Source organism: Plectropomus leopardus, chromosome 15 (genome assembly GCF_026936395.1).
Source record: "Plectropomus leopardus strain MGB_pleo_1.0 chromosome 15, ASM2693639v1, whole genome shotgun sequence".
Classification (NCBI taxonomy): domain Eukaryota; kingdom Metazoa; phylum Chordata; class Actinopteri; order Perciformes; family Serranidae; genus Plectropomus; species Plectropomus leopardus.
Window position 1 is genome coordinate 25,935,714 of NC_142190.1, and position 11,717 is coordinate 25,947,430.

The window sequence follows — 11,717 nt, forward strand, 5'->3', positions numbered from 1 at the left end:
ACAGCTGCGGTTATCCAATCTTTCCCAGTGCCTCAGGCTTATTGTTACATTCAACGTAAGAGCAAGGACTGTGAGTCATTGTGTTCCCAGCGTAGGTAGGTAGCTAAACCTGACTGGTTAGCTTTACAGTCTCACAGTAAATAGGCTTTTATATGGCTGTCTTCTGGACATATGCAACGTGACTGAGGCAGCCAAAAGCAAAAGGAAACTACCACATTTTAAGAGCTACATTTAAACAGAAGAATAACAGACTGATAATGTGTGCTTCATATAACATGCAGGTTTAACATGTATTATACATAGTTATAATGTCTAAATAAAATCAGTATTTAATCAGAAGGCCTTCGCTACTTATTTCTATTTTTCAAAGGAAGGGATCACCCACTGACAGGATGTTGGCAATTTTGTCAACATCCTGTCAGTGGAAATGATCCAGTTAAATACTGCCGAACCATTTAGTGTTTTATTAAATACCTGAAGTGAACTGTTCTGTTTGTTTAGGCTTTTAGCTGATCAATTGAACAGACAGTCCAAAAGCCCTGCATTTAAATGATTCCCCTTTATTCACTGTACTGGCAGCTCAGTGTTTTCTTTTAAGTGTGAACAAACAGAAGAGGTATAGATGGTGTCTGCTAACACAGCAAGTGAACACAATGCTCAAAAGTGTGTGAAAACATGCTTAATAATTCATATGTTCAAAAACGATGTAACAGCAAGACGGTAACCCCGTAAGGCTAATGAATACATTCCTGTAACTGGCACAGTGGTGCATCTCAACAAAACAGTGACAGATATAAATTTTGCTAGCCCCGTCTTGGGTATTCTGTAGATGAAATGAAGATAGTCTACCTGTCACATCTTCCCCAATTTCAACATGGAGGACACAAAGGAATTTTGGGGAAATGTCGCATGAATAATTTCACTACTGCTGTAACTTTATAATTCTATAAAAAAGGTAAACAGATTGTATTTGTCATCATCATGTTCATTATGGAAATAAAGTATAAGAAACAATAGATAGACAACAACTAGAGCTGCAACTAAAGAGGATTTTCATCCCAAAAATTAAACATTTATCAGGTAGTTAATACTCATCTTAACTTTTCCAAGACCAATGCGGTGTAGGGGTCGACCGATATTGGTTTTTCAGGGCTGATACCAATACTGATTATTAGTACTTAATGAGACTGATAACTTATTTGGAACTGATATGCATTTATAATAAACATATTTTTGACGAAATTTAGAATTTGAGACACAACAAACTAACACAAAACTTTGTTTAAATGCCTTTAGCAATCTAAAACTAAAACTTTCAACATCATATACAGCAAGTTCCCTACGATGTTTTTTTAATAAAGTTCAGTGAAAATTTAAATTAAAAAATGCACGAATAGAAAATAGCTCCCTGGGGTTTTAAAAAGTAAAAGTCCCTCCCATGCTGACAATTTCTTTGCATGTATTGCAGACCGCTTTCCCTGGTGTTGGTTGAGTGTAATATGCACACTTTTTGATTAATTAATTTTATCGCCGATCATTAAAACAAAATTCCAATACAGATAATCGGCAAAATGCCAAATATCAGCCCCGATAATCGTCCAGGCCGAGAATCTGTCGACCCCTAATGTTGTGTCTAGCAAAGCACTGAATGTTTTAGTACATTTCTGACCCTCTGGTACACTGTGAACCATTGAGACCTCTCAGGTCTTCTGGGACAGGTCTGCTTTGTGTCCCCTGAGCAAAGACTAAACATGGGGAAGCAGTGTTTGGTTTTAATGCACCATATGTCTGGAACAAACTCCTCGAAAACTTACGGTCTGCTGCAACTGTAAGTTCTTTTAACTCAAGGCTGGAGACATTTCTGTTTGCTGCTGCCTTTTATTAAATCAAATATTTATTAATTTCTTAATCTGCTATGTAACTTTTAATCTCCAATTTAATACTTGTCCTAGGCTTGTTTTAATGTTCTGATCTCCGGCCCTATTACTGCTTTATATGTCCATATATACATAAAGTAATACATCTACAACCCTCTTCAACAGAGAACTGAACTCGCTAATAAAACAGTTTATTATTTTATTTTCTATTATTTTCTATTGATCAACTAATTAATTCAAAAATGGTTTCAGCAGCAGTCAAAAAAAGCTAATCTAAAAACAAGGGATATTGGAACTTTATTAGTGGAAAAGTAATGAGACTGATGGAGTGAGTAAGTGCACACTGCATAATTTACAATGGTACATCAACACCAGCTTGACTGTTGGCCTGTATGCCTTATGTCATTCGCAGCAGCAGCAACATGGTCTGGAGGAGCTCTATCGTCTTCATTAGTGATGTGAAAAAATTGCTTTCACAACGTTATAAAATTTGTAAATGCCTGTGGTGCAATTTATTATGTCATAGTTTGAGAAAACTAGACTTCACTAAAACTTTAAGCTTAAAGATCCCCAACAGACACGTTTTGCTGCATAAACATACTGTGCTTGGAATAATCCAATGTTTTGTTTTTTTTCAATAACAAAACTTCTGTAATATTGTTAAGAATTCTTTAAATTACCTCAAGTCCCCGTTTTATATTTATGAAATACTGTTCATTTAAAAAGTTTAACAACTCGACACAAGCTTTTTTCCTACTTAACTAAAAAGTGTATGTGCACTGGAGGCTTAAAGTTTCCGCTTGGGGAGACTTTATATATTTTATTCATTAGAGCTCAGTTTGTCCCCAATTCAACAATTAGCTGCAGATAGCTGTAAAATTCAGGCAGAGTGGAGACACATTTTGTAACAATGCAGAGCTCATAAAACAGCAGACCCATATTGCAGGTGTTTTCTACTACTACTTTACTGCCCGATGCAATACTTGGTAAACCAATAAGCAAGGGGTGCAATTCAATTCTTGCTGCACGTACGATTATAATGGCTGCATATACTCACACACGTCTTACGTAACTGATGTTAAGCTCTTGTTTAACACAGAATTTCTTTACCATAGCTGCGATTAATTGTACAAACATTTTAGCTGCTACTCTAAAGTGAGATTTTCTTTGCTTCTTAGTCAGGTTTGACACCAATTCTCTAGGCAGACAGATCTCACGGCAAAGCAGACCACAGAGATCTGTGCAATCAGCCTCCACAGGCAACTGCCAGCTCACGACTACACTACCTTGATTACAGTGAGTCAGCTGTCCATCTGAAGACACAGACAACAAGGCCGGATATGCATGACAGACTCATTCATGAGGTCTTCAGAATGGGCTTTCGGACAATGAGATATTATTTGTTGCATGAGAACAAAGGATTGCATGATTTATCCAAGAACGTGAAAAAAAAACGGTATACACTTACGAGGAGCTCCCTCTGCCATCTCGATGGCGGTGATCCCCAAGGACCAGATATCACTCTGCAAAAATACACAAGGGACCAAGTCAGTCTTTGTCTTTCATTTGCTCTCACAGTGTAGCGCTCTCATACACAAACAAACACACACAGAAAGATAATTCTGTTTTTACCCTGTAGTCATAGGTGGAGTCAGGGTTCTCATCACAGGCAATAACCTCAGGTGCCATCCAATAAGGTGTGCCGATAAAGGTGTTCCTACGCCCAACCGTCCTGTCCAGCTGAGCACTCACCCCGAAATCAACTGATGTGAACAAAGGAACCAAGAAGAGAAAAGGATGTAAGAAAATAAGGTATAGTATGTGTAGTACCTGCTTTTGCACTTTTGTCCAAAAACTTTCAAGCATTCAGCGTACCTAGTTTGACCTCTGCATTCTCTGTTAGCAGCACGTTCTGACCCTTGATGTCTCTGTGGATAACTTTATGGCCGTGGAGGTGAGAAAGGCCCTGTGCATGGAAAGAAGAAGTCAAAATTGGTCAGTGGGGAGGGAACTCGTCTGCAGGCTTGTTTGACTGGTGTGACAGTGATTTCTCACCCTTAGGATCTCTCTGCAGATGTAAGCAATCCAGTCCTCCTTTAGAGAGCTGCCCTTAGTGTTTTTAACCAGGTCGGTCACTGATCCTGCCCCACAAAACTCCATCACCAGCTACATAAAGACAAACACATACTTAGAGGGCACAAAGAGTCATACTGCTGTAAAATCATCAGGCCGAGCATGATGGGAGACAGACCCAAAGTTGGTCATCATGTCCTGGTGGACTCTTCTTGACAAAGGCACCGTAGTACGTGGCTATGTTGCGGTGGTGGCTGTATTTTTTCAGCATGTTGATTTCTGCTTTAATTTCCTCCTCCTCCTCCTCTGTTACATCCATCACCTTGATGGCAGCCAGCTGGCCCGTCTTCACGTGACGGCCCTGACGAGTTGGATCATCATAACAGCGGTCAGGAAAAATTAACCTCATTTCTAAAACTCTTTGATTTTTGCCTAGTAAGTGTGGCTAATTGCTTCATCACACCATGTCACTGCTCTTATTTCTACATTTTTCTTCTCCAGAGTCTTATCTTTCTGTCACAGCCACTTTTAACTTTTCTAACTGAAAAATGTTCTGACGCAGCAGTAAACTAACACTGCTGTAATCTGAGAAATTAATGCACAGAACATTTAACAAAGAGCTGGCCATAGAGTGATCTTTGTAGCCAGGCTCCAGCCAGCAATTCATCACTTAAAGTGAAAACTTTGTGTTAAATGCTTTAATTTCCAAAAATAGTCCATCATAAATGTCTCACCTTGTACACCTGTCCATATGTCCCATTGCCGACAACCTCGACCAGCTCAAAGATTCCCGCTGGATCCTGTAGGAGACATGGGCACATTCATAAATCGTACAACATGAACACTGAACACAAGAACATTCATGTTTTCTGCCTTGAGGCCGCCATATCAGCTTTTCAAAACACAAAAAGCTCCACAATAAAAGAGCATCTCAATAAAACAGACTGAAATCCGTTCTGCTTTTTTGCAAATTCGGGAGCACAATTAAAAAAACTCCACTCAAAGCGCACCACATTTATTTTTGTTCTAAGTGGGTGACGCTTGCTTTGTTCTTCTTTGAATCCTACACATCTACACTTCAATGCCGACCCTTCACGGAGGTCGCATTTCATGTTGTTGCACATCATGTTTCCTCAGTTAAGAGTCAACCTTAAATACTAAAATGCTACTAAACTGCACCTGTTTTAGTAACTGCTGCAATCTGGCTTCAGTTTTGTTGGCACAAAGGCTGAATTAAAACAAGTCTAAATAACACAGCTGAGACCACAAAATAAAACTCAAAATAATATACAAGACACAGCCGAAGAAGCAAAATAAAACCAGTTTTTCAAGCTAATTTTCTGCCATTTTAATGTCACACCTTAAAAAGACATTCCTGAATCTTTAATTTAATAGATACAGTTCTTTTATATTATAAAAATGACAAACAGTTGCTTTTAGGATTATTTCCTGGTGCAACAGAGGCTGCGCACCTCAGTGAAAGCCAGTATAGCTGCAGATCTACAGACTCAACGATCAACGCCGTCACATAAACACATTAAAAAAAGCATAATGGTCCCTGTCATATGGAAACCATACATAAAAACAACCCCAATGGTTTCTACTGTGAACACGTAAGCCAATTCAAATCCAATATTACGATCCTGTATTTCCATACAAATCATCTGAACTCAATCTTCCAAAGCCACCCACTCACACACTCACTGCCCACCTACAAGACTTGTCGAGGAGGAAACAGACAAGCAGATACACTAAATATTGATACTAGATAAGATATGAAGATGAATTTAACATGGAACAAGACTTCTGGCCTTTTCCTGATTTGTTCATTTTCAGTTTCGACGCACCAAACACATATTTTCCTGACACTAATAATGAGTAGGTTGCTTTGACTTAATTATGCAACCCCAACCCCCAAGAGACAAGGGAAATGACAAGCAGTTCCACTTTCATGCAATTTCAATATGGCTTTAAGAAGATGTGTGGGTGGTTAGACTGCTGCTTTGGGTTAAGAATGTACAGCATGACCTATCCTGCTTTCATCTGTTTCCAATGATGGGTTTTCTGCCTTCAACAAGGAGGAGAAGAATTCCTTTGAGACAGGAAACATTCATTGGAAAAAAATAGCATCTATACTTATGAAAGCTTTGGCAGTAAAACTGGGAAATGACCACACATTTGATGCAAATGCACACAGCTCGTATGGTGATATAAACATACCGGCCATATTTTGAAGCATGTTATGACACAAAAGAGGAGGGGGGCTGGGGACTCTGATGTAAAGTAGAAGGCAAGAGAACGATAGTATATGGAGGAGAATAATGTAATGATAGAGTGGGTGGCAAGGCAGAGGCGGCAGCTTCACCCACGTCCGGCGCAGAGAGTGGGATGAGAGCAAAGTGATAGACGGGGAAGGGTACAGTTTTGTTCGAGGAGTAACACCGCCGGCACACACAGTCGAACAATTTGTCGGCAGCGATTGCAAAAAATCAAAAAATAAAAGGCAAGGAAGCAGTAAAACAACAGGGTAACTGGAGGAGAGAACTACAATCAGCTTGCTTCAATCATAAAAATGGCAGCTCTAGTGCTTGCTGTCTTATTAATGTGTAAACTCAATCAGTTGGAAAACCTCAGGGAACAATGCAATGATTTTTTCCCAAATATCAACCTCAGCTCAACGGGGTATTAACTCTAAGAGACACTGGTAATTGTCTATGGGGAAGTTGACCACACGTTTCCTGTCGCGGTGTCAACTTAGCTGACAGAGGAAGTCTTTTAAAAAAAAAAAAGCCAAAAAAGCAAAACTTAATTATCTGTGGTTGCACAGCTGCACAAATCATCAAAAACATAACTCAAACATTTGTGTTTTTCTGATATCATTAGCAAACAATTTTCTGTATAACCTTGAGTGTTTTTTAATGGCTCATTAAACACTTAAATAAGAAATATTTCATCTCTTGTCAAATTAAACAGACTTAATCCCAACAGCATCTCAATTTCTTAGCAACCTCGTATAATTTGCTCATCAAAGTTAAAGATGAACACATATCAAGACTGCCATTGTTGCACTATGCTACCATTATGAGGCGAACAATTTGTGTGCTACATTACATCCATCCAAAGTTCGAGAATATCCACAAACATCTGGATATTCCCAGTTTGTTATTTTTTACTGTTTTATTTGGGTCCATTCGCATGATGACATTGTGAATTCATAATCACAATGTGAGAGAAGACATCAACTTGGAGGAAAAGGTAACTGACATTTCTAAACTATTTCATGTCTGAAATGTAACTTTTACTGGTGTTTACAATAAAGTTTTGTAGAGTGTAAAACTAATCTTAGAGCTTTAATAAAGTCATATAACTACAGGATTATTTTTTTCACACTTATGTAATGTTATTTATGCCAAGCACAGAAAGCATGGACTGTTCCACTCCAACCAAATGAAATCACAAGACATAATTTCTCATGAGATTAATTCCCAGAGGGCTGGTATTCCTTGTTAATCAGCATCCAGAAACCCTTATCATACTTTCAAAGTTTCTGTTGCGACTGAAAGTAAGCATTGAGATCGCTTTCAAATAGTTTTGAATTAATAACAAAACATGTTAAATTTAGATACTTTAGTGGGAGTATGACCTTGTCGCTTTTTATCGTCATAGTTTTAAAAGTGTAACTACTTCTGCCACCTGTAATCCAAACAGTTGTGCAGGAAGCTTGACTTAATTCAGTGCTATCAACATTGGAACAAAGTGTACATAAATGTACATAAATGATTTGTTGTTGCCTGTGTACAGTGGACTGCAGTTATGTAATGCTGAAGTCCCTCTGTACTCTGCAGCAAATTTCTAGAAAAATGCTGTGATTGAGCCACTTAAAGGTTTCCTGTGGTGTATTTGTCCTCTACGTGCACTATAAAGTGTTTTTTTCAACTGGGTCCCAGGACGATATTGGATTTTTTGTCGATATCCAATATGCTGATATGTAAAAACAACCCATTTGGCCGATGATCAGTACAGATATCTACATAACCACTTTTATCCCCACCTTATTTTAGTGATCGTCAGTTTTCTTCTGTTGTGGAATTAACATCATATTATGCACACTCTTGTCAAGTTGGCCCACCAGCAGATGGAGACATGAAACACAATGCTTTTCTGTGCGTGTAATATCCATTCATTGTGCAAAATAAGAAAAATACTTCAACTTAAGGTTGATGTTTTGTACATGTTCACCTTGACAATAAAAACTAATTACCTGCTGATATTAACATGCACCTTTTTAATTTAAAATACTTTAAAAATCTCCTTTGCAAATGTTTTAGAAGGAAAAAAATGCATTTAACATACTTGTTGGAGCTCAAGGATACACACAATGCCTTCTGGTGAGAAATACTTATATAAACATAACCTTTGCACATTTTCAAGAAAACAACCACAAAAGGTCTGTTGACCCAAATTACAAAAACAAATTCAAACTTATATTTAGTGGTAGCTGGCCATGAAGATTTTGGAGTTGACATTTCTGCCACCTCAGAACTATGGAAATTCATAAAACAATAACAACAACTGAATAGTGAGATCCTGACCAAAAAGCAGTCGCAATATTCAAACTACTACAATTTACTGTACTATATCAAGCCATAAATTGCAGTGCAATTTTTCAGAAAGCCACTTGTGCCCAAAATACTCACAACAAAACAATTAGAGATTCTATTTAGACTGATGATATGATTCCTGAATTCAATGTGGTGATTGCATGTCCATTCAAAATGATAAAATAAACTCAGTTAATATGGGCAATCTTCTTATATCGCCATGTTATACAGATTTATTATTAAGTGCGGGGTCCCTTCTAACAATGTGCTGGGATTTCGAAGTTTTATATATAAACATTTAACATTCAAATATTCAAAGTCAGAGAAAAGAGGTAAGACTGGACCAAACAAACCAGGATTTGGATTAACTAGCCCTGATCTCCTGTTAAGCCCCATAAATCTGCGAAAGCTATGCCAAAGTGCAACAGAGTTTTCTGATATTTTCACAGGGCATAGAGAACTCTCTACATCGAGTTTACCTCTGAGAAACCTTTCAGAATAGCTTGTACTTCTTATATGTTTTAATTTCAATAAACAGCACTTTGTTTTTTACCTGTGAATTCCTCAAAACTCTTAAATTTAGTGATGCAGATATATATTTTTTTTACCATAAATTAACCCACCAAAAGGAAAGTCTTTGCCTCGTAACCTCAGTTCTTACATCAGAGTTTTAATGATGCCAGATGAACAATCTGAGTAAGCTTTTGGTCATTTATGAGATAAAAATCCCACCTTATAGAAAAAATAAAGGATGGTTAAATTTAGAACATATATCAGTGAGGGAGAGGAGGCTGGAATCTACTTTAAAAAAAATAGTGACTGAATGCATAAAATGCTTTTTATAATGTTAATAAGGGTCTGTCTTAGGGGGATTTACTGCTGCAGCACAATACAATTCTGACACTTTCCATTGATATGGAAAAATCCATCAAGGAGAGTATCACAACCCCTTGGAAAAAGACATTGTTCATTAAATTGAAATACTGATGACCAGGTTTGTTTGTTTTTTTCCATTTTACTTTATTTCTTGTCTGGTCAAGTCATGCAATGTTAGAGGAGGGCGGTCAAATAAGCCAGTATGATTTTTAAGCCTAAGGCCTTCAAGGTGGACCACTGTGAATACCAGGGAAATAAATCCAGGACTCTAATGTTCTACCTTCTAAAGTCTGATACAGTATATTTAATTTTATAAATAGACAGTATTATACTGTTATCAGTAACACAAACCAAATTAAACCAAAACTCTAGCATCCAAAATTTACAAGGATATGGTGAAATGAGTTGCCAACTAATTTGGGATTACTGTCAGGCACCCAAGTGAAAAAAAACCAAAACAAAACACAATTATTGAAACAAAGGAGATCGTGTTTGTGCATTGCAATCTCAGTGTCTATAACTGGTACAGAAAATATATACATATTTAAAAATAGTAATAATTTAAAAGCCCATGACTAAATGACAATCACAGGTGTTACAGGTGCTGCATATTTTAACCCCGGAAACAGGGTGTATTTTTAATAACACACTAATCACCAAAGTTGTGAAGGCTGGAAAATCCCCATCTTTAATGGGTGGAGAATTCAGACATGATCTCTGATGCTAATCTGTGATCCTCAAACAGCACTGCTGCCTATAACAAACAAGGCCAAAGGATGCTTGTTCCACCTTAACTTTGTTGCGTGGGTGTTGAATGGTCGTGCTTGTGTCAGAGGCAAACTGACACTTCAGTTCATATGACATAACATCTAATGAGCCCGTCTGCCATAAATCCACAATAAAGTGCGGCACACTTATCTTATAATAACAATACTTACCCTCAGAGCTGCGAGGTCTATGTCATCCAGGCTTCGTGTGGGGGCGTTTTCAGACATAGCTGGCGAAACTTACAACCTTAGCTACCAAGTTAGCCAGTTATTTGACAAGAACTACTTGAGAGTGGCTGCTAACCCGATCTTGAATGGGCTTATCTGTAGATTAAATACAAGCAAACGGGCTGCCTAATGTGCTGAAACTGTTGCGGAACAACACGGTAGCACTTAGATTAGCAAACACATCGCAGATAGAGCTGCCACAGACGCACCCAGCTGGCTAGCTCACGTCAACTCTGGCCGAGAGCTATAATGTTATCCGCAGTTGTTTTTACAGAAATGCCGGTTGCAATATGTGGTCAAAAACACATTCAACTTCAAATAGGAGATTTCAACAAACTGTTAACGTCACCGTTAGCCGGCCATCGGTACCGTACCAACAACTGGCAGGTTTTCAATGCGATGCACCTCCACTGTTGTTGAACACCTTGCTGCGTTCATTTTGACAAGACGCCGCGTCTTTGCTGCTGTACAACATTCAGCTAATGAAATGATGCGTGTCGCGGAAAAAAACTACCATATAGGTCTGGTGTGCCGCTGAAACAGTCCTTGTTACGCTGTTAAAGTAGAAAATAACATTAGCGGCTCAGCAACGCAGTGGTTGTTTTTAAGGCGAACGCAATGTCTGATGTGATGGCGTCCGGGTCCGTCCGCACCGCACCAGAACCGACTGTCAGGCTGTCAGTTTTAACCCCAAACAGCGGTCCTCCCGGAATATCAACACAAGTTCGGCAAATAAAAATTAATGGCCTCGTTTGAAACGCGATTCTGCGCGACTGCAGTTGTCAAACTTGTTAACACGACTTAAATAATCCTCAAATTTTCGACCGGAGCGCACGTTCACCCGAACACCGAGTCAGGTGCGTGCAATCAATCAAACATTAACTGGCTAGCTAACGTAGCTAAGCTAGTCGGCTAAATAGTCTTTTCCAGAATAAACTTTCCTTCTTCATCCATTTTCTGTGTTGACAGTCGCGCCTAGCACTGCCAACCTTCCGGGGAAAGCACAGGCAGACAGACAGGCACTATTTTCTCGCCCGCAGCCACCGTAATACTTGTAAACCGGGGCCCTCGACTCTTTAAAGTAGCGTTGCTGTCGGTCTCCAGCGTCCAAAATTTTACGAACTTGTAGTTGTAGTCCACCACTACAGATACGGTGCAGTTTCAAAAAGCGGCCAACAGCCAAACTTGTTATTTCGCCATGTTTTGCTTCCCGAGTCCTCCCTCCCACTCCCAGCCTTGTTGTAGTCTTGCGGGGCTGCACTGACGATTGGCTGCACATAACACTCCTCAAGTGT

General features: G+C 38.8%; 1 protein-coding gene across 6 annotated transcripts in view; it reads right to left on the reverse strand.

Moving 5' to 3' along the window:
• mink1 (misshapen-like kinase 1) overlaps positions 1 to 11,693 on the reverse strand; it is a 40,505-nt gene extending 28,812 nt beyond the window's left edge. For all 6 annotated transcript variants that reach the window (XM_042498767.2, XM_088088034.1, XM_042498770.2 and 3 more), the window contains exons 1-7: positions 10,366 to 11,693; positions 4,685 to 4,750; positions 4,129 to 4,311; positions 3,933 to 4,043; positions 3,753 to 3,843; positions 3,510 to 3,640; positions 3,346 to 3,400 (exon numbers count right to left, since the gene is read on the reverse strand). In XM_042498767.2, coding sequence (XP_042354701.1) covers positions 3,346 to 3,400; positions 3,510 to 3,640; positions 3,753 to 3,843; positions 3,933 to 4,043; positions 4,129 to 4,311; positions 4,685 to 4,750; positions 10,366 to 10,422 — 694 coding nt within the window. In that variant the 5' untranslated portion in view covers positions 10,423 to 11,693. The remainder of the gene's footprint in view (positions 1 to 3,345; positions 3,401 to 3,509; positions 3,641 to 3,752; positions 3,844 to 3,932; positions 4,044 to 4,128; positions 4,312 to 4,684; positions 4,751 to 10,365) is intronic.
• Positions 11,694 to 11,717: the final 24 nt, after the last annotated feature.